This window comes from Symsagittifera roscoffensis, chromosome 5, assembly GCF_963678635.1.
Source record: "Symsagittifera roscoffensis chromosome 5, txSymRosc1.1, whole genome shotgun sequence".
Classification (NCBI taxonomy): Eukaryota; Metazoa; Xenacoelomorpha; order Acoela; family Convolutidae; genus Symsagittifera; species Symsagittifera roscoffensis.
The window spans coordinates 55,917,198-55,940,004 of record NC_087066.1 but is presented as its reverse complement, the minus strand read 5'-3'; the positions used below and the strand labels follow the sequence as shown (position 1 = coordinate 55,940,004).

The window sequence follows — 22,807 nt, the reverse complement described above, 5'->3', positions numbered from 1 at the left end:
CGTCATTAAAAACGTAATTATGAATTGAATTTGAAAGAAATCGAAAATCACACCGCGAAAAATCAAAATTGAGCGCAAAAAACATGTAAGATTTTTACCTACTATGTACAGTACAAGCATAGCCATCAGAAGGTTGAAACGTGTAAAAGAAAAAATCAAAAAAAAAATTTGAACTTTCGAATTTCGAAGACAAAATATATCAAGTTAAATGATATATTTCTAGAAAAATTGATGATATATTTTTCGAAAAAATTAAACTAATTCAAGAAAACTGCTTCTAATGAGCAATTTTATTTATTCCACTTGGAAACTTAAGAAGACAGTTGGAAAAAAGCCAGGAAACGCAAGGAGACAGAAAAAATTGACTAAATTAAAAAAAGCTTTGTCTTTCGAACTTCAAAAAACATGCCCTTGAAGCTCTTTATTTTCACAAAAAAATCGAGTACACTTTTTGGATAAAATAAATCCAGTTTGTGAAAACTGGATCATTAAGTAAACCTTTTTATTAGGCTGAAAAACCTGGAAATTAAAATCCAAGAAACTAAAAGTCGATCACGAACACTTTTGATGCTTGATAGTTGAACTTGCCTTCATTTCGACAAAAGAAAACACAAAAAGAAACAAATTTGAACGTGGACAAAATTTAAGATATTTCTAAAAAAGCACAAAAAAATCATGACTTGCAAAAGCGTCTTCACTACGTTCATGGACGCTTGAAATTAAAATACATTTTTGAAACCCGAAGTCATTCATGTTTTCCGTGAGGTGAGAGCAACCAACAGCGACTTGCGAAGGAAAACAAGTTCAGAGAAAAATAAAACATAGCCAACAGAAAGTTGGAAAAGAGACAATGAACCCAAGAAAACAAAAAACTGCCTTTATTTTGCAAAAAAAAAGCAAATTCCAAATTTCCAATTAAAACATATGCCTTTAAGCTCTTCGAGTTCCAACAACAATTTATAATTGACACTGTTTTGATAAACTAACTCTATTTGAAAAAAAAACTTGATAAAAAGGTAAAGTTTTTATTCCGCAGCGAAATAGGAATAATAAAAACTTGAATATTTAACTCAGTACGCTCCAGAGAAACTGGCATCAAACACAAATAGACACATTTTGCATTAAACAATTTGGAATATAATAAACTGAAGTCATCCAACTACCTTTATAATGTAATAAATTGGAAAGCATAGAGCCAAATTATGTATAAATTATGCATTTCAAAAAAATTGCGAGATAGATTGATTTTGAAAATTTCTATAATCGAGTATCGAGTTTTTTACGATTTTACTTTTGTTTGAAACCGATAACTTTTTTTTCGGTTAATTTGAGGAATTAAAAATGCAATAACTGATTTACCACTTACAATTCGAATGTCAAAGCACAAGCTCTCAAAAAGCCGCACAGGTTCCACAAAAAATGGCACCAATTTGACTTAGGTTGGAAAAAAGAATAGTCGTACTATTACACTACACTCGCTAAAGCACCCTAGTGTAAATAAGTATTGATGTATATTTGTAGTTATTAGAGCTATTTTACTTTTTCCTAAAAAAGCAAAAAGATCATGACTTTTTTCAGAGTTTTACAACGTTCATCAACTCTTCAAAACAAAACTAATTGCAAATTTAGGCTTTCACTGTCAAAATTGCCTATTTGCTATAACCATTTTAGACCAAATTTCTGAAATTTTACAGTGACCGAGAGCAAACCTCAGCTACCCTCTATGAAAATATCAACATTTGGTTTCAAGGACTTAGCAGATTACTTTGGGTCTAAGAACGCCAGCTTTCATCATCCTGAGCGCGTGAAACTGTAAGACACCGCGTTTAAAACGTTTTCACACTGAATAAACCGATACTCTCTCTCTCTCTCTCTCTCTCTCTCTCTCTCTCTCTCTTCTCTCTTCTCTCTTCTCTCTTCTCTCTTCTCTCTTCTCTCTTCTCTCTTCTCTCTTCTTTCTCTCTCTCTCTCTCTTTTTTTTGTTTTCAGCCTTTTCAGAATTAATTCAGCTTTTGTAAAAAGCAAATAAGCGAATTTTTTTCACATCTCAAATTGATTGTTGTTATTGAAAACCAAAAACGTCCTCAAATTGAAAACATCAAAGTAAAACGTCGAGGAAGTTGACTTCACTTATCAACATTTGAAAGCAGTTATGCTGACGAAGTATTTTACCTAACACGCCAGTTGGTAAACTGATTTGAAAACACCTTTTGTATCAAAATTTAATTATCTTCAGTAGTTACAAAACTATAAAAACTACGTGATTCGATCAAAGTAATGATGAAATTTCATTTCAAAAAATTGAAATATCAATTTGCCAAAAAAATATTAAGTAAGCTTAAATAATCATAATCACATGTGTTTAATTTTCTTTGTTCGGCCCGTAGATGATTAATAAGTTGAACGAATCAAAACTAATTGCAAAACAGCAACAAAGCTACAACAAACCTGAATCTAAGTGGTAACAATTTAGAGGTCTAATAGTTCAAAACGAAAATTATACATAGCAGCTCTAAAGAGCTTCTAGATGAAAATAATAGATGGGCATAAGTATTTTTGCAGAATAAAAATAGAAAAACTCAGCACCATTTTATTTGATTTTGAAATTGTGAAATGAAAAATTCATCTGAATCATAACTGAAAAATTAAGTCACTATGTGTTGCAAGTAAAAGACTGACTCGAAATATGCTTCACATTTGGACCAAGTACAATTCTCAATTCAAACTTCTTGTTCAGGCTCAATTTGGGTGCTGCGACCATGTGGTGAGCGCATTGCAAGTAGTTATGACCACTTGAGATATTATAGAGTAGGGCCATGACTCCATCGCGACCATCGTATGATGACATGATAACCCAAATGGTGTTGTCCAAGTCCACAGTGACATCAGTGACGTTGTTGAGTAGTTTGGACCAGCTTTGTCCTTCTGGGAACTCCCAGCTGGTTCCATCTCTGATCCAGAGGGTATTGTAACAGTCTATTACCAGCAGAGTGCACCTATAGTAATGAATAACACTTGAATAGTCCTTCAAATATGCTTTTGATACATGAACAGAATCATATATAAATTGATTATATCAATTCAAGATTATCCAGCGTTATATTTAGCTTCCCAATTCGATACATAGATACATGTAAAAACACTTGGATGCTGTATTTGCAATGCCATGAAGAAAGAGTGACTCAGAGGAGCGAACTTCCCAGTTAATTGGCCTAAATGCGGCCTAAAAATTTTAAATATTTCTCGACACAGTTTGGATTTTTTAACAAATATACCGCACAAATCGCACCTGAAAAATTTTTAAAATGAGATATATAACTCAACCTCATGTGAGTTTTCTTCGTGGTACTTGATTTTTTGCTAGTATTGATTGCGCTAGTTACCACAAAAAGGAATTACGCGCTATATGCATCTAGAAAAAAGGCCAAACCAATAATTATAGATTCATTAAAACCATGAAAATTTAAATTAAAAATTAGGATTAAAATTTAAAATGATCTTCGTTGATAAAATCTATCACACAGAGGCGAAGTTGCACTTCGCATACACAAGCAAAACTATCGACCGATAACGCTACTGGGGAAAAACTGAATGAATAAAACTTTGAGTCTACAAAATTTCTTAAGTGAAGCACGCCAATTATGACGCATTAGCAGTACCAGTCAACTTGAAAAAAAAAGAAAAAATTTACCAACTAACATGCCTCAATTTATAGAGCGGACTCATTTGTACTATTATACGAAAAAGTTCAAACCCTCTTATTTTATTGCGAGTCTCCTTCCCTACCTCTATGCTACAGATCCATGATACCTTGAAGCTAAAGTGCTATTGTAAGATAATAGTCTGTGTTAATATCCTTAGCATTGGCTGTACTTAATAGCTGTTTATTGATCAAAATGAACACTTTCAAAATGAACACATTTTGTCGCAACAATTACATCGCAACAATATTTGCGACTTAAGTTGGAAAAAAAGTTCATACTATAACACAAGCTATGCTTGTATAATGAGTTCATTTAATGGAGTAATTAAATTATTTCCGGCAATTATTAAATGATTGTCGGCAGTGTCTCACCTGTCGCCCCCTGCACAGACCCTCTGCAGCTTCTTGTGTCTCTTCTTGGGCTCCACTATGCCAGGGGGTCCATCGACTGGGTTGAAGTAGTCCCGGTAACAGAAGATGAGAGTGATGCCGTCATTGCTCAAACCCACCAGCATCTGCCTATAATGTACAACACACTCTAACATGCTGAGTTGCCACAACTACGCTCACGTACAAATTCAGACGAATTCTGTCTGTAGGAATGTTCCAATTTCTACTGAAATTGAAATATCTCACATGAAGTTTTTGTTAGTTTTGACCTGTGGGCCGCTACTGTTTCTCATCTTCATACATATCTCTCTTTAGTTTGTCAAAAAACGAAGCCGGTCTTAAACGCGGATGAGACGATATTATGTTTTTCAAGCTAAGTCAGAACAGCCATATTCGGAAAAGAAACACAAAGGGTAGAAAATTGGATTGATGGCAATGCTTTAACAATCAATCTGAAAAAATTGTTTATATGAGTTTTGATAGAAATGTGGAAATGATAAATAATTTAAGTGAGATTTTCTGTTCAAGCTTCAATTTAAAATTTTTTGATTAAAAATTGACAATAAGCTAAGCTTCAAACTGCATATTAATGGAGTTGTTAAAAAATTGTCTGCATTTAGCGGAATTGTATTTAAATGACGTTTTTCCAAACAAAATCTTTTGATGTTTTACAAATCATATGCCAAATCCAAGACACAGTATGGCCTTCTTAATTACAAAAATACTTACAAATCACATATTGATTCAATAGTAAAACTTTAAAAACGTATTATACCAGCCATTTCCCCAATAAATACATGAATGACACTTAAATCGTTTCTTTTTTTTTCAACTTTGTTTCAGCAAAATTAGTTGTTAGACACAGAGACGAAGCTGAGCTTCGCACCACGTGCGATACAAAACAAGAAAGCTGCTAAGTAAAAAAAAAACTAATAAGTTTTGAAAAAACTAGATCTATCGATAAGACTAATTTTGAAAAAAAAACGAACAAAGACAATAGAATGTGAAACTAGCATTGAAGAAAAATATCAAGCGGTAACAAAGCCGAAAACCAGATACACTTTAAACAGATATTTCTTAAAAAAATCAAACCCCCCACACCCTCAAACAGACAAACGAACAAACACACGCACACACATACACAAACTTCATTCACGCGTCAATATGCGGCCACTATGCCGTTATAATATTGGCCGAAACCTATTAAGCCGAAGAAAAAAAGGATAATAAAAAAACAAAGCCGAAATTTTTTTTAAAAGTTAAGACTGATAAAAAGTTATCAAGTCCCCTCACCCTCAAAACACATACACAGCTCGAGAAACGACGCAATATGAGGCCACTTAGCCGATTTAATATAGGGCGAACCTATCAAGCCAAAAAAAGGAAAATCAAAAAAGTAGAAAAAAAATCAAAATTTTTTAAGACTAATAAGAAGTAATTAGGTCCTCTTGCCCTCAAAACACAGACACGCACACACAAACTTTATTCGCCAATCGAAAGGCGCAATTGAACCAATACTACATAGACCGAAACTTATTCAGCCGCTTTAGGCGTGAGCATAAAATTTATGTTTCCCTCGAAACTACTCAAAATCAGGCTACTAAGCTGATATAAAATAATCCAAAATTTAACAAATCTAGATGGAAAAATCACGACCAACATAAAACGAAAAGTTTGAAAACGACGGATATTTAAAACAACATAGTCAACCGTCAACCATGCTTAATATTTTAATATTTGCAACCGAGAGTAGGAGGAGTAGGAATTGCAAAAAGGACGAAGAGGTGAAGGAGTCCAGAAAAGAGTCTTGTGGATAAAGCTGTTTACGGGAAAAAAAGTCTAGTACCCGATTGCAATACCTTTGCTGATCGCAAGGGTAATTAAGGTACACAAACACAAAAAATTCTTAGATTTAACGAGTCTACCAAGACTTCCTCAAACAAACACAAAGACAGAAAAATTAATTACAAATGTAGGATAAAAATCAAATACCAAGAAATTCTCACTTCGAGGTGGGTCAACTTTAGCTTACATTTTTGTTTTTCAATACAACTTACTCCCTCAAAATTTTTCATGTTTGATAAGAAAGAATTGAAACTTTTTATGGATTCTTTTTTCGATAATTATCTTTTTGATAATGAATATTTATACAAACTGCTCATTGTCTCAATGATTCTGCTCTTTAAGCTCTCGAGGTGACCCAGTCGACGAGATGAAATTCTCTATGGGTCACCTTCCAGGCATTGATAATAGTATTCATTTGCTGTTGTCATGTAGCTGCAAACTCAAATTCAAAACAAAAAACAAATCGAAAAGAAACCTTTTCTTTGGCCTGCTTTGTTGGACTAGTGAACTATTTCGCAAGAAATGTACTACTTGCTTTAAACAAGGTAAAAGATATACATCAGTCTCTACTTGTTTTGATTATTTGCGATTGACCCAGTTGACTAATCTCGTCATGTCTTTTTCTACACAGTTTTTCTCGTTGTTCAACAAAGTTTTTTGAAAATCCTCCCCCTCGAGAAAATCTTAAATCAGCCCCTGCTTTTGTGTCATCACAATTAAGTCCCATGACACAAAAGCAGGGGCTGATTTAAGATTTTCTCGAGGGGGCGGATTTTCAAAAAACTTTGTTGAACAATTTTTTTAGGTTGACTACAGTGATTTTGTGAGCTCACCCAAAGCGCTAAAAAGGCCCTGTTTTGGCCAAAATTTCTGCGTTTGAAAAAGTGTGATCAAAAACTCGCATTTTTTTGGCGCGCGCTTCACCCTCAAAATTAGTAAATATAGGTGCCAAAAACGCCTTTAGAAAAAATTTAGGGATCCATCAGCCCAAAATGGATGCCTCAAAACAGTGCCAAGGGGTCCCTTTGGGTCGGCAGGGGGTCGAATCCCTGAGTGGGGGGGAGGAGGGCGTTTGCCTTTCCCCCCAACTCCGCTACTGCACAAAAGCGAAGTTAAAAGTCTGAAAAACAAGCAACCAAATCCAGCGAATGAATCAAACAAAAACCTAATGATTTCACTTCATTTGTTACTGACCGGTCCTACTCAGTTCAGGACCAACCGTGGTGAAGGGTGGATGACAACCATTTCACCGTAGACGGTCCCACACCCACCAACCGAGACCGAAGTGGTGTTCGAACCAACGACCCTCGTGTTGCGAGACGCTTGCCTTACCCCACGTGGCCACGACAGATTTAGCTTCATTAGCTTCCCACACTGAGCGACGACGAAACAAGGATAGCTAGTTGCTCGGTTGATCGACGTCAACAAAAAACATATAGGATCCAGGTGAACAGAGTTGTAACCATGTCTGTACAAAACAGTCCCATACGAAACAGTCCAATACAAATCAATCCGAGAAAGTATGAAAATGAACGAAAAAACAGTCCAATACAAAACAGTTCGAAAAACAGTCCCATGTAATTATTGTTTTAACAAGCCGGTTGGCCGAGAATTGTCCTTTGTTCAACAAACATAATGAACAAAATGGTGGCCGCCGCAGTCGCGCCAACGTGTTGCGAGCTTGTCAACAGAGGGTAGGACTTAATACGAAAATTAGAGCCGGTTATCGCCCACCGGCGACCTTAAACCGGACTGTTTTGCAATGGACTGTTTTTTCCTCCCTTACTTGATTTTTCGAAAAATTTTGTATTGGACTGTTTTGTATGGGACTGTTTTGTATATGCACCAGTTGTATTCATACATAAAACTGAGGAACGAAGTGATCAAACTAACTCAAACAGCTGAAAAAGGAAACGATGAAAAAATACTCAGGACAGCTCAAATTTAAGAACAGTTTATCAATCTTCAAAAAAAAAACATAATAAACTTAACTCAAAAACCAATTCAGCACCCTTGCATGTTTTAAATAAACGTTTTGCATTTATTGTGGGTAATTGTCTGAACAATTACCCCGCATGGATTATATTGAACTCGAAACACTTTAATGGTTATCTTATTCAAATATAAAAGAAAACCAAACAAATGAAAATTTGAAAAACTTGTTCATAATGGTTTTAGTAAGACAATTCTTAAATTGTGTTCACCGGTTATTGATGAGCATCTAGCCATTGCTAATAAAAATCAATCAACGAGCTCACCATCTCCGATCGCCTAAAATTCGCAAAAAATTGTCCTTTATAAAACAGTCGAAAACAAAAAAAGCGTGAAAAATGTGGACCTGAAAGTCTTTTAAATTCGCAGAGCAAAAATTTCAAGAAAGCCTTGTTTTAAAAATTGGGAAAATATTTTTTTGAAAGATGAAGCTTTTTTCCAAGTCACAGTTGGGTTTCCCTTCACAGCACTCATGCATTAACAGAAATCACCGAGTTTATGCGAGAAAACAGAAGGCTTCGAAAAGGCGTTCGATATTCCAGATCATCAAAAAAATTTACAAAAGTTGGCGTGACATTGTTCTAGAGGAACAAAAATTGAAATAATGAAAACCTATTCAAGAATTCGGCATCAATACTTTACAGAAAATCTTCTGCCTTCAGAAAAACTGCTAATTAAATTTGCAGTCATACAAGGATCAATCTTAAGATTTTTTTTCCAACTTCAATATATAATCTTCCCAAGCAATGTCAAACTAGCAAAGCAAATTTTTTTGCTGATGAATAAAATGATTGTCAATCCTAGTAAACTTTCTTCTGAGAACACAATAACTGATCTAAAATCAGTCAAATAATGATTTATTGCTAACTAATTTATCTGAATGGGAAGTGATGTCCTTCGGAAAATTCCAGCCGTTCAAAGTATCTATCTGAAGTGCAACAATTAGCTCTAAAAGTGGTCATTAAGTATAAACGAAAGAAACGAAAAAATTAATTCTGATATGTACCGGAATCGAATCAACGACTTCGAGATTCAACGTCACATGTCCTCGCACCTGCGCCAAAATCGCTTCTTAGCAACTAAATACTAGCGGCCAAGCTGGAGTTGGAAATACCTCTTTCATAGTATATTTTTAAATTGTACTAATCCGAAAATTAATTTGAAAAAAAAATTTAAAACTTCAAATGGACTTTGCAAAATCTTACATAACTTTTCTTTAGCAATTAGGGCGTCGCCACTATGAAGAGAAAGTAGCGCATGGTCTTTCAATTGGACCTTTAACCTTAGATTTCGTGGGGTAGTTGTTGAGAAAAATTAAAAAGTTTCCAAAAAAGCATCAAATTTTTCAAATTGGACATTTTCTATGGCCATAACTTTTTAAAAAAAATTGGTCATATCCATTTATGCAATTTGGATTCCTTACTCTAGTGTTTGCAATTTTGTCTGGAAAAATTTCGAAAAAAGGAAGAAATTCGAAAAACGGTCAAAATATTTGATGTAATTACCCTCCCGAGTAGTCCAGTGCCGTGATGGACATCATCTGATGGTTGTCCACCTGTTGGGTCAGTGTCGGCAGTAATGGTCTCCACTTGATGCACTCACTCCAATCCCATCTCTCCTCCCCGCTCACATTGCCATCCACCTTGTCATAGTCAAACATAGCACAGAACACATTGCCATCCTCGTCCAACGCCCAGAAGTTCGAGGAGGACCTAAAACCAAAAAGAGTCTATTCCTCACTATTAATTTGCCAAGGCAACGAAAAAAAGCAATAAAAGGAAAAACTTTGTTTGTGAGCAAACTCAGCCGCCATGGCCATGATAGTTTATTTAATCTGTATTTAACTTATTTTACTTCTTTCATTAGGTATGTAAGGCAGTGGTTTTATAACTCTTCAAAAGCAAAATTCCATCAAAAATTCCCATTTGAAGAGCGATCGACTCTCGGAAAGCCTAAAGTTAAACAAAATTCCTGGTGGATATAAATTGCCTTTGAATAGATTTAGACCGATGACAATCTGACAAGTTTTGATGTTGAATCTGAGTTTTTTTGAAAACCCGCGGTCATAAAATTTCCAGTTTTCCGTTTATGTTAGATCTACCGCCAAAAAAAACGGCCGTACCTGTTAGCATGACTGTTAGAATGCTCAGATGATGACATTGAATCTTTGGACGAGAAGCATTTAGACACTTTCGACTGGGATAACTCGTCCAGTAACGTTCCTCGCTTGCTCTTCATGTTACTAGCCGCCATTTCTACAATCGCTGGTTTTCTATTAAGAATTCGCCAACCACTTTTCTGCTTGAATGTACACAATCTTTTATGCAGCCGCCTTCTGTAAATATCTCCTCTAGCAGGGACGGCATGAAAACATCCAGGGTTCTCCAGGTCCCAACCGTAGGACCATCCATCTCGATCAGCAAATGAATAATCCACAAACCATTCGCTATTCCATTCCCATCGAGTGTTCGGTAACTGGACGCAGCTTAGATCTTTCAGGCATTCCGGTCTTTTTAAAGCCATACCTTCGTTCCAGAAGGTCTTGGGAATGCATTCAAAGTACTTTCCTCGGTATCCGATAGCAACGTTCCACGTTTCTATTTCAAAAACCGTCACTGCAATAGAATCTGTCTGGTTTTCCGTGAAAGAACCATTTTGGTCTCTTTTCAGTTCATGGTTTGCCATTACCCAAACAGATTTGTCATCTGTTAGGCCAAAAATCAGCTCACCAAAACAAATTATCTTCGACCAATGGCCAGCCATCGCTTCCCAGGTTATAGTTTTTGTGAAGTCTTTCAAAGGAAAATGAACGAAAGAACTTCCCAAGTTATCAATGAAAAACATTGGATTTTCAAACTTTTCATGCGATATGCTACTTTCTGAGTTTGCTTGTTTTTGGGATATCTCCAGGAAAACCCTCAAATCTTCTTCCCACAAGAATAAGTCTTTGAATGTCTGAAAGATAACATGAAACACACCTGAATTGGTCGTATAAGGCACGAAATTAATAATCAAAGTTGGATTGTCAAGATCGTTTTTCTGTCTCACGCAAACTATTTTGGATAATTCAATAAAAGCAGAATTTTCGTCATTTTCCTGAAACTGGAAATGGAGAAACTCATCGTTTGTATCGTTCTGTGATCTCACTGATACTTGACATTTTGAGAACGTATCTGCAATTTTCAGCCTATTTTTCGAGAGAATAATATCTGTAGATACCTCTCTGCTAAGTCGTTCTCTATTCTCAATTACACTGCCATTAGATTCCACGATTTGATTTCTCACGTACTCTGTTTTAGAAGCAAACGGAACCTCTTGTTTCAATTTAATGGAAAGAAGTTTCGCCACTATTTCATTGCGAAGATTTGGCTGAATATTAAATTTGGCAGACTTCGAAAAGCAACTGAAAGCTGTAGCCGGATCCCACTCAAAGGATGTGGGCGAAACCTCTCTAATTTTACAAGTTGTGCGTTCACTAATGATACTGTTTGATGATTGCTGAATATCTCCATTGGACCCACAGGAAATGACGTCATTGAAATCGATTTCCATTTTCTTCCATCCACGACCGCATATTTCTTCCGTGTTCACTTTATCTCTGAAGAATATTCCAGATCTTTCTAGAAGAGGCACGGCCCATACTTGGTTGTTTAAGCCGACATACACTCCAAACATGTCTCCTACAACTGGTATCCACTTGTAGTCTATGAATTTAGCCTCGATGTTCGGCAAGTAGTATACCTTTTGGGCATTAGCAGAGATAGCCCACGCACTCTTCTCTCCAAGACTCACTCTCTGAAACCTAAAAAAACCGAGATTCAAAAAATTACACTACTTTGCAAACTTAATTAAAAAAACTGACAAAGAAAAATAAAACTTGCAGGGTATAGTTATATTTCAATCTTTTCAAATGAGTCTTCATGATTCTGACCAACATGGGTCAGCAAGAGGAAAGTTTGGTGTCCTATAATTCATTTGGAAGCTAAATGAACAAACTCCGTGAATACTAATCAGTATCTTTTATTCGACTAAATAAATACGCCAGCAAACTTAAATGATACAAACTAATTGAAGACTCTTAACCTAGGGACAACTTTGTCTTCGCTTGCCACTAGAGTTATCCACTTGGATCCCCAGGGACTCCTTGCGTTGACATCTTTACGGACCAACAGATTCCCATTCCACGTTACAATCCAAGTCGCCCCAGATGGTCCTACTGTAATTTGGTTGATAGATTCAATCAAGGATTCGACTACACGCCAGTGACTGCCTTCAGGTCTCGTGGCACAAACACCTTCACGAAACAAAAGTCGGTTATCTGAAGTCAGAACCCAAACTGACAGATGACCTTTAACTGCTCCGTTGAGTCTGGATCCACCGACAGACAGACAAACAACTTCCCTTTTGAAGTTCTTAGAAGAATTTGAGCCTGGCTGAATCGGATATGAGGTTGAAATTTTAGATGGCAGTTCGATTTTGAACCATTGGCTGTACTTGGAGAAGGTCATGTATCGAACCCATTTTCTCCTTCGAACCGCAGTCAGCATTCCTTGAGCTCCAAAAGCAGCACTGGTGAAGTTTCCTGCGAACTGCCAGCCATCTAAAGGCGCAGCAATAACTTCTAACATTGCCACTTTTGATACTTTCTAACATTTGAGAGGGCCAGAAGTCAATTTAAATATTTGAATTAATCAGACAAAAATAATTATATGCAAGAGGGAGATCCTAAAGAGAAGAAGTGGACTTGGAGAGTTATCTCCGCAGATTAGAAGTTAGCCAGCTTCTCTTATGATATAAACATTATTACTTAACCATGTGGGCTGTAGTTAAAAGCACTTCGACCGACAGGAAGGAATCAAAAATTGTTTTTGTCTGAAAACCAAATAATTTTTTCAGCTTATCTTTTTTTTTCGCGTCGCATCTCGATGTTTTGGGTTTCCACTTGGCGATTAAAACAACACGATTCAAATTTTTTTTACCCATCTTCAAGAGTAAAACACAAATTGAGCAGTAAATAATGAAAAAAGTTGAAATGAAGCATGATTTAATTTTATTCGAGTGAACCATATTGACCTTTTTCGGTGGCTTGTCCGTCGACTACCACGGCCAACTTCCACGCTCCCTCCCACTGCCAACAATCTGGACTAAGGAGACGGAAGGAGTCTTTGGGAAGCGACTTATGACCACCTTTGCTGCTCCACGGGTACCTAGACAGAAACCATTAAAAACATCTTTTCTCTTAACTTCGATCCTGTAGCTTGGCAAACCAAAGCAACCTTGACAGGTAGCACCTTATAATCTCGCTCGTCAGTAGAGTACTTTACAAATTATCCGCAAAACAAAGCAACCTTGACAGGTAGCACCTTATAATCTCGCTCGTCAGTAGAGTACTTCACAAATTATCCAAACATTATTACAACTCAAGCTACCAACCTGTCAAGCGCCAGTAACTTCGACGTCCATCCTCCCATAAATGGCCTGTATCTCTGATTCTCATAGGTGTGTACTTGATGTCTGATTCTAGAAGTGGTCGGAAACTGGTACATGTAAACAGATCCATCGTCCGTCAGAGCCCAAATGGAATGTTTCTGTGGACAACACGATATGATATTTAGAGATCCACCAGACTCACGAGTACTAGAATCTTCTGGAATGTTTGGGAATTCCTGTAGAGCTTTTGAATTGGTATCTAGATAAAGTAGCTTGCCTTCTGGTTTGCTTGTCACGAAATAGACGCAATTTTCCGGGGAACTGATACTGTTTTCGCCTCCGAGCACAGTGTCGCCGTCATCTCCGATTTCAAAAGTCGATCGAGAATCCCCGGTATGTTTTGAGTCTCCTGTAGATCCGGTTTCGGTGCTATCTGAGGTTGTTGATAGATTAGATGAGCTACCATGAGAGGAAACATTGGTTGGATGATGAAAACGGGTCTGTAAATTTCTGTAGGTGGAAAAAGCTTCAGTCACATCTGCAGCCATTCATTGCCTTCAACTGAAACAAAAAAAAATGCATATAATGATCATTTCAGAATGAGTTAGCGCACTGATTGTCCATTTTAATGGCATTCATTGAACACTTGATGAATTAATATACTTATTTTAACCCAAACTAGATACCAGGAGATGGCATACTTCGGCAAAAAAAGCTTATGAGAAAATAGAGCGACTAGTTTTAAAAGTATTAGATTTTCATCTTGGGTTTCACTGCAAATATTGCTAGTGCTATGCGACCCAATCTTTTCTGGTTATTATACCAAAACAGAAAATCAAAAAATATATAGCTTCAAAAGCAAATGGTTCTTTCAAAAATTGTTCTTCAAATTTTTGCTACATTCACCAGACATAGAATCTGCAACTTTTAATTTTCATAACAAAAAGAACAAAAATTGTTTCACATTTGCCGTTTTCTCAACAATTACTAGACATAAACGGTTGAAATTTTGACATATGATGAATGAAACTGTTTCTCAAAATACAGCCAAATAAAAAACCGTAAAATATTACTTTTCAAGGCGTTGTTTGGCCATTCAGTTAGAGGGTGTTAGAGAAGTATTCTTAGTGCCAAAAAGCCCCCTTAAACAGCAAAGCAGTACGAAATTTGGTGAAAAATTCATTGGAAAGCTAAGAGTCTTAACTAGACTTTATATACGTCTCCCTCAACTTAAAAAGGAATATAAAAAACTACTCTGCTACATAATAAAATTAATTCAGATTTCTAGCCAGCTTCTGTCTAAAAGCATCTGACGTTTGCCTCGGAAAAAAAACTGGAAAAAAACTGCATTCTGACAGCGTCTAAACACGGTTCATATTTTTGCCTTTTAAACAAAACAGTTATAACTGCTGCCGAAGGCATTCAAAGCCAAATAAGTTTTAATGCAAAAAAAAAAACTAAAACTAACCAGCTCAAATAGAAAAAAAAAGTTAAAAACAGTTTACAGCCAACTATGAAAGAAAAAATCGAAAACAACCGCAAGTTAAAATGCAGATATGCTCAAAAAACATTTGGCCCGACATTTCTTACAAACAGTTAAGCCCCGACTGATTTAAGTGATTTTGTTATACTATTTTAAACCAATAAAGTCTATATCCCGATTTGATAAATCTTGACGACGAATATCCGAATTGATATTCCAACTTGATTCTATATTCTATTATAATCACCAGCCTAAGAATGGAATATAGAAGAAAGATTAAAAAGAAATATTTAAACACAGAAGCGAAGCTGTGCTTCGCACCAATTTCGATTCCACACAAAAACAGCATTCCACGCTAGCAGACAGAAAGGAAAGCCATTACGTACAAAAAAAATGAAAACATTTTGAAAAAAACTTAAAACTTGAAAACACGTCCCGAAAGGCAATCGACGGTGTCTAATGATAATTCAAAAAAATACCAACTGAAAATGGGAAAAGAACAATTAACGCAAGGAAACAGAAAAAAAAATGACTTGTTTTAAAACATCAATTTGCGAATTTTGAAGAAAAAATAGATGCCCTTACAGCTCTGCCAATTTCACGATCAATTTAGTTTTGACCCTTTTTGACTTAAAAACCCTAATTTGATGATACTGGATCAATAGGTAAACTTTTATTTCACTGGGAAATCTGATAGTTTCCATTTCCGAAATCAGAAGTCGACCACGTTTTTCGTGATCTTCACATTTTTGCTGTTCGATACTTGAGTTTGCCTTCCTATTAACAATGGAAATGCACTGAACTTTAAAAGAAATCACAAGTCAAACCGCGAAAATCAAAATTGAGCGTGAAAAAATTTTAAGACTTTTTCCTGAAGAAAAAACAAACAAAAAAAATCAGCAAGATCTATATAAGAGTATTCACTACGTTCTACGTTCTTAGAAACCTACAAAAAGGATTGACAAATTTTCAACTTCGAATTTCACAAAAATATATATATTATAAGTCTCTAATTGGAGAGGGAGATTTGCTTCTGTTCATTAATCTGACTATGTTCATTAATCTTAAACAATTCGACTGGAAAGAAGGAACCAAAAAAGTTTTTGTCTGAAAACCGAATAATTTTTTCAGCCAAATCTTTTTTTCTCGTCGCATCTCGATATTTGCGGTTTCCACTTGACGGTTAAAACAACACGATTCGAATGTTTTTATCCATCATGAGAATTTAAAAAATGTTGATCAGTATATAATGAATAAGGTTGAAATGAACCACGATTTTATTTCATTCGAGAGAATCATATTGACCTTTTTTTCGGTCGCTTGTCCGTCGACTTCCACAGCCAACTTCCACGCTCCCTTTATTTCACTCGGAAATCTGATGATCTAATTCCATTTTCAAAATTAGATGTCAATCCACACGTTTTGCGATCTTTCCATTTTTGCTGTTTGATAAGGAGTGTGCATTCTTTTTTTTTTAAAAAAAAGAAAGTGAAGGGTATTTGAAAAGAAATTAAAAGTCAAACCGCGAAAAATCGAAATTGAGCGTGAACAAATATTAAGCTAGAACAAATATTAAGCGTGAACAAATATTGAGCGTGAACAATCGAAATTGAGCGAGAACAAAAAAGTGACCAAGATCTATAAAGGAGTACTCACTACATTCATTACTCTTAATACCAACTGAATTTTTGTGAAACTTTGGCTATTTTCAATTTTTCGTTTTTCTTTTTCCGACCACCTTTCCCAAAGGGGTCGCAAAAAACTATGACATAGGGTGTATTTTTTCCGCCCAATTTTAAATACATCGAAAAAGAGTCGTACGTGTCCGGGTTGTATCACATTAAAGAACTGATAGTTGTGATTTTGATTCCAAAAAAAACTTTAAAAAATGTCTGTTTGGATATATTTGCCTGAGCCGACAAAACCTGGGAAATTCTAGTAGAACCGAAACAAATTTGCTGTAATGAAAAACTTTGAAATATAAGTTCTATTTAAAGACTTAGCATTTGGTGCGACCCAGACGGGAGCATAAGAATTGCATTTCCCTCGAAAGGACCCATAATTAGGTCACAAAGCCAATAAAATATAGATATAAATAATTTGGGTCGAATGTAGTTTCTAAAAAAAACAGGAAAGACGAAGTGACGATAAGTAAAATTACGAATTACAGGAGCAAAACAAAACACTTGAAACAACTACAAGCAAAACGCAGACAGCAAAAAAAAAACTATTCAACTAGAAGGTCGACAATTTTATTTGAAACAGAATATTTCCCGTTCAAGAAACAGGTCCTGGTCAGATTCAAACCCAGGATCCTTGCCGTCCCAGGCGTAGTCTCTACCTCCAGGTTGTGTACCCTAGAAATTTGAATTCATTATGAACTAAGGTACCATAAAGAGATGAGTTCAGAAGAGTCCTGTGACCGTATAAATGTTTGGTACAATCTGCTTAGTTTGTCGTCTCTTGATTTAAAAAACTTCTATCAAAAAGGACGTGAAAAAGTTTCTACACCAGTGTAGAGCCATTCCTATAACGACGTTTTTGTTTGGTAACCTCTTTGGTAAAGAATAAAAAATATTCGGTTTCACTCAGCACGTGCGTTTTTATATAAAATCCTCCGCACAAAACTGTGGTTAAAGTAAAAAAACATTCACAAACCATTGTATCAGCTCTTTTGAAAGCACTGCAGCCATTCAATCTACCTGAACATTCAATAATTACACACACCTTCTATATTTACATTCGATATCTAGAAGTATATTACACTGGCTTTCAGTTTCCCATCTATCAAGAAAATTAGTGTCGATCTCCACGATACTACTTGGTATTTCATATTCCTCCGAGCAACAAAAAAACTAGGAGGATCAGTTAAGTTTTATGGAATATTGATAAAACATTAGGAGGTAGACCTGTAGAAGAGTTTGAGCTGCAGACCTCAACATGCCCAAACAATAGATAAATCTATTTTAAAAAAGCACATAAGGTAAATGACAGTTTAGTTAAACATTGTTAGGATTGCTGGATCTACTTTACAATTTCCACTCCTTTCAAGAAATGGGGGAGTAAGATTGTCAACTAGATCAAAAAGGTCGATTTTTCGACCAATCAGAATTCAGCAAAATTACAATTCTCAATAGAAAGCTCAGTCCTAATTTACTGTATTTATTTATAGGGGTGGAGATTTTTAAGTAGGTACCATAGGGGGGATATTGTTAAGTAGATCCGGATTTCTACTACCAAAACATACCTTCGAGACTTCTAAACCAGATAAACAAAACAATTGTTGTTGGGAAACTGCAAAAAAGGTCATTTGATAGATACATAATATGGCAACTGCTTCTGCATCTGGCATGGGAGGAGTAGCAGGTGAGAGAGAGGATGAGGCGTACTACTTGGAGCCAGCTACCATTCCCGGAGATCCGGAGTCAGACCAGGAGATCAACTACGAGGAAGTGCACATTGACGATGACGAGGCACTCATTCAGTACGAAGGTAAAAAACTTACCTGAACTATTTCTACTAAGCAAGCATAGTTTTCAGGGCTTTTTCTCTTCAGTCCGATTAAAACTGGCATAAAAACTAAGAAAGCATGTTCAACATATTTTGTCATCATATCAACCTTGTTAAACCACTCGTTATTCAATAAAACGGATGCTTTTATGGGAGAGGGAATGAGCTGTTTTGAAACACAAACCGGGAGAAGGTAAAACCAGATGCATCGTTGAATCGTTTTTATGTTCTAGGAGACGAGGATCTCAACATGGCTGTTCAGATTCTAAAAGAGGCCTCGACTGATAAAGACCTTCAAAAAGGACGCCTTACTCCCCCTCCCATTCCAGAGGCCACTCTCACTTATAGACCAGAAGTAGTCGATGATTTCGTACGGAACTTCCTCGTGAAGAACAACATGTGGCGAACACTGGACTCCTTTCAACACGAGTGGTACGAGTTAAAACACAAAGGAAAACTATCCAGCTCCGATATGGGGACCGTACCAGATGTTTATATTAAGAACAGTCAACTGGATCACGAAAACCAGTACCTAAAACAGGAACTAGAACGCTTCAAAGAAGCTGCAGCAGGAGCCAAGGATAACTTCATAAAAATGAGGAAAGAGCGCGACTTTCACCGAATGCACCATAGGCGAGTTGTACAAGAGAAGAACACTTTGATTGACAATCTAACGAAGCTCCGAAAACACTACGACTCCTATGAGCCCGCATTGCAACACCTAAAGAAAAAGTACGAAACGGCTATGAGAGAGAAGATGCTCAGCAAACTAGAACGAGACAGAGCTCTAGGCCAAGTCTCAGGACTTCAAGCCACTCTAAAGTCTGTTAACAACATTAGGTCTGACAGCGCAATGCACATTCCCGAGGGAGGCAGGATTACAGGCAAGCTTTCAAAGACTCCAGATGCCTTGACCCGAGTTGATAGTACTTTGGGAGGCACCCAGCAAAGACTCTACGAAAGTCGAAAAAGTGAACTGGCATCTGCAAAGCCTAATACATTGGATCCTATGGACGTAGCGAATATTAAACTACCTCGAAATGCTGACGATACTCCATGGCCAAAAGACAAAGGTTTCAACCCCGATTTGGCAAAGGTCATTGCTCCGAGTGCCCACTTGACCAGGGTTGGTGGCTTCAGATTGACTCACACCTTCCAAGCGCACGAACTTCCTGTGAGCTCCATGGCGCTGCATCCAAAAGAAGATCTTCTAGTCACAACGAGCGATGATCGCACGTGGAAAATGTGGCAGGTAGAAAACATTTATAATACCTTTAAAATTTTGCACTCCACTTTTATTTTTGAAATCGATAATCTCAAAAAATGGAGAAATTGAACGTTCTCACTGAATTCCAGTCAAATCTATAACTATTTCAGTTCCGGTAAATTTTTGGACCAAGCTAAGTACAACTCTTACAGACACAGAAAGCATAATAAAATTACACTTGACCAGGAATGATGCACAATAAAATTACCCTTGACCAGGAATGACATAAGTAACAGCCATAACTATTAACTTTATCGACCATTGAACTATAAAATTTGATGTGTTCAGATCCCTACAGGAGACATAGCCATGACAGGAGAAGGTCACAGCGAGTGGCTGTCGGGGTGCGACTTCTCCTACGACGGTGAGAGACTGGCCACTTGCAGTGGGGACAGCACGGTGAAGATCTGGTCATTCGAGGAGGGCAGATGTGTGCACACTTTCGCAGAACACCAGTTCGCTGTCTGGGCTGTCTCCTATCACCACTCAGGACACTTCGTCGCCAGCTCGTAAGAAGACAAAAACTAGTTCGCAATAAAAATATCAGCTAATAATTTTAACGCACTATTTTCACCGAAAAAACATGGCGAGTATACATCCTTAACAATTCAATTTTCAATAGTCAAGAAATTTTGACAGGAAAGAACAGAAAAACGTCCTACTCATTGCCCTGTAATTTCAAGTAGACGTTGTGATTCAAGTCACCTAATGTGCCGATGTGACTTTTTTGGAATGTATATACAACTTTCAGGTCGGTTGACAACACTGTCAAAGTGTGGGATCTCAACTCCCTACGGTGCCGACAGACACTGCGAGGCCACCGTGACTCGGTCAACTCAGTCCAGTTCCTCAGCTACTCCAACACCCTCTGCAGCTCCTCCGCAGACAAGACAGTCTCCCTGTGGGATGCGAGAACTGCACTATGTGCTCAGACATTCTACGGACATATGCACTCTGTCAATGATGCTACTTTCAACATTCGGTACCAAAAAACAGACTCCTAATTATTATCTATGCTGCTCAGATGTTTTTGAAGTATTCTCCGCTATGGACTGCCATGTCTGGCCACGCTTTAGTAAACAACCATAACATCCAACTTTCAAGCTAAATGAAAAACCAAATGACTAAAGATGCCTAGAGCCAATAAATTAACAGAAAGCTTGAAAATTAATTCAGTATCAGTCAGAAAAAATCGAATCCAAGTTTTCACGTTTTCATTAAACTGATTTCAGAGGCGAGACCATAGCATCCTGTGACTCCAATGGCGTTGTCAAACTGTGGGATGTCAGAACTGTCTCTCCGATCAAGACTATCGAAGTGGGCCCCTATCCCTGCAACAAAGCTGCCTTCGACCCCGGCTGCTCCGTTCTGGCACTGACCAGCAGTGATGGAGGCATCAAGATGATCGACCTGGAAAGTGACAAAGTCTTGAGCTTAAGCGGACATGAAGACACAGTTCAATCCTGTGTGTTCTCTCGGGAAGGAGACTACTTGATGTCAGGTTCATCCGACTGCACTGTGCGAATATGGTCATAGATTTCAAACTTCGGAGAACAATTGACTCTCACTTTTAATGCAACTAATTCTATCAATAGTCAATAAATTCTAAAATACATCATTACACACAAACCACTAGTTTTACGTCGAACTCTCTGCGAAAAAAAAAACATTACAGCTAGTATTTAATCATTACCTTACGCGTGTGATTAGTAACCGCTATTAAATCGGACTAAAAACTTTTTCGGGAAAACAACTTGTCTAACAAAATCATTGAATCATTTCGAATGTGTACTTTATTGTAAATTCAAAATTTATAAATCTTCAGCATACCTGGCGGTTAAGTATATGCCTGTGACGACAAACACTCTGAGTTAGAGTCCGGCCATAACCTGTTTCATTTAGCCTACATAAAAATATTTCTGTGAAAAAATTTGTCGGTCAATCGTTTATCCGCTATCGGCCTATCGATCGTAATTTTTATGGGCTTTGTTTCCGCAGCGCGAATTTACTTGTATTTAGGCAAATTTCACTCTATTCCTGTAATTTATAAATTTACCAACCCCGATTTTGTGTAAATTTTTTATTTTGTCAATTTTTTAATTTGGCTTATTTGGTTTCAACTTATATTATATGGGCTGAGTCACAAAACTATTACTTCATAACTCAGCTCATCAAAAGTTGAAAAAAATTGAAAAAGCCCACTAGACATGAATAAGAGATTCAAGACTCGTTATCTACATTTCACAATACCAGCGAAGAAATCGATGCAAAATTAAAAGATTACTGCACCACCCGCTTCAAAATTTTGGCACGTTCGTATTTGGATAGCCTTTTAGCAGATGAATTTCAATTGAACTCAAAAAGTGCATATATACCAAAGTGCATTCATAAATGCATTGAAATGTTTGAATGCACTCCGGTAGTTACTAGAGCATTTTAAGACGTTTCCTCAAAAAAAAAACGTTTAAAAATATCATCACGACCTATATAAGAGTCTGAACAACGTTCTAGGAAAAAATTTTCAGCGCAATCACGACCAATTCACTAAAACCCTAAAGCAATCAATCTTTGAAAAAAAATTGAACAGTTCTACTATAACAATTATTGTTTGTGTAATCATGAAAAAATGTGTATCTTAAATTATTGCAAAAACTCAACCACCCAAATTAGAAATTTTCAAGAAAAATGAGACACCTTTTTTATTCATAATTTATATTCAGAATTTAAAATTTACGAGAATTCAAAACACAAATCTCGATTCATTGATTTGTTTAAGATTACACGCAAAATTAAATGGTACAATAGAAAAGTTCAATTTTTCAATTTTGAAAAAAAAACAAAATAAAGCAAAATAACATTAACCTGAAATAATTGGACCATAAAAATCAACAAAATGGCATTCTCAATTAGTAAAAGTAGCTGATTATTCAAGAAAACTTCTGGCTTTGGAATTTAGGCCGACCAAAATAAACCGAGACTTGATAGCGCAAAATTTTTTTCAGATTAAATTTTTCCCGCTTGCAAAAAAACAGGTCCTCGTACATCAGACTAACAATTGATTTACTGATTCTGTTATACAAGTTGTCAGCCTGGAAAACACAAATGTTTCGATTTGATAACGCTTGTTGTTAATCGCAATCGTAACATAAAGGCAAAGCTGCACTTGCAAACACTAGCGAAAAAACGG

General features: G+C 36.6%; 2 protein-coding genes across 4 annotated transcripts; one reads left to right on the top strand and one right to left on the bottom strand.

The window, feature by feature from the left end:
- Window positions 1–2,325: 2,325 nt before the first annotated feature.
- LOC134845480 (tectonin beta-propeller repeat-containing protein 1-like) lies at window positions 2,326–17,595 on the bottom strand. The gene is made up of 8 exons (XM_063862375.1): window positions 17,502–17,595; window positions 13,364–13,921; window positions 13,004–13,137; window positions 12,014–12,530; window positions 10,053–11,732; window positions 9,436–9,642; window positions 4,076–4,222; window positions 2,326–2,996 (listed from the first exon to the last, which is right to left on the bottom strand). The coding sequence occupies exons 2-8, from the start codon at window positions 13,906–13,908 to the stop codon at window positions 2,654–2,656; spliced, it is 3,573 nt and encodes a 1,190-aa protein (XP_063718445.1). The 5' UTR covers window positions 13,909–13,921; window positions 17,502–17,595; the 3' UTR covers window positions 2,326–2,653.
- On the top strand, window positions 17,489–21,249 carry LOC134845481 (sperm-associated antigen 16 protein-like). Of its 3 annotated transcripts, none has more exons than XM_063862376.1 (6): window positions 17,489–17,598; window positions 18,161–18,335; window positions 18,587–19,605; window positions 19,909–20,129; window positions 20,372–20,602; window positions 20,853–21,249. In XM_063862376.1, the coding sequence occupies exons 2-6, from the start codon at window positions 18,170–18,172 to the stop codon at window positions 21,154–21,156; spliced, it is 1,941 nt and encodes a 646-aa protein (XP_063718446.1). In that variant the 5' UTR covers window positions 17,489–17,598; window positions 18,161–18,169; the 3' UTR covers window positions 21,157–21,249. The 3 variants fall into 3 exon arrangements, with proteins under 3 accessions (XP_063718446.1, XP_063718447.1, XP_063718448.1); XM_063862377.1 differs by having other exon boundaries at window positions 17,502–17,598; window positions 18,149–18,335; XM_063862378.1 differs by lacking the exon at window positions 17,489–17,598 and adding an exon at window positions 17,605–17,826.
- The last annotated feature ends 1,558 nt before the right edge of the window (window positions 21,250–22,807 follow it).

Bases quoted from the DNA above. Each gene is read 5' to 3' on its own strand.
- LOC134845480 (XM_063862375.1), bottom strand. From the start codon at position 13,908: ATGGCTGCAGATGTGACTGAAGCTTTTTCCACCTACAGAAATTTACAG. The intron at 12,531-13,003 runs GTCAATATGGTT...CTGCGCCTTTAG, and splicing joins CGGACAAGCCACCGAAAAAG to ATGGCTGGCAGTTCGCAGGA. The intron at 11,733-12,013 runs GTTAAGAGTCTT...CGGTTTTTTTAG, and splicing joins GAAGACAAAGTTGTCCCTAG to GTTTCAGAGAGTGAGTCTTG.
- LOC134845481 (XM_063862376.1), top strand. From the start codon at position 18,170: ATGGCAACTGCTTCTGCATCTGGCATGGGAGGAGTAGCAGGTGAGAGA. The intron at 18,336-18,586 runs GTAAAAAACTTA...TTTATGTTCTAG, and splicing joins GGCACTCATTCAGTACGAAG to GAGACGAGGATCTCAACATG. The intron at 20,603-20,852 runs GTACCAAAAAAC...AACTGATTTCAG, and splicing joins GATGCTACTTTCAACATTCG to AGGCGAGACCATAGCATCCT.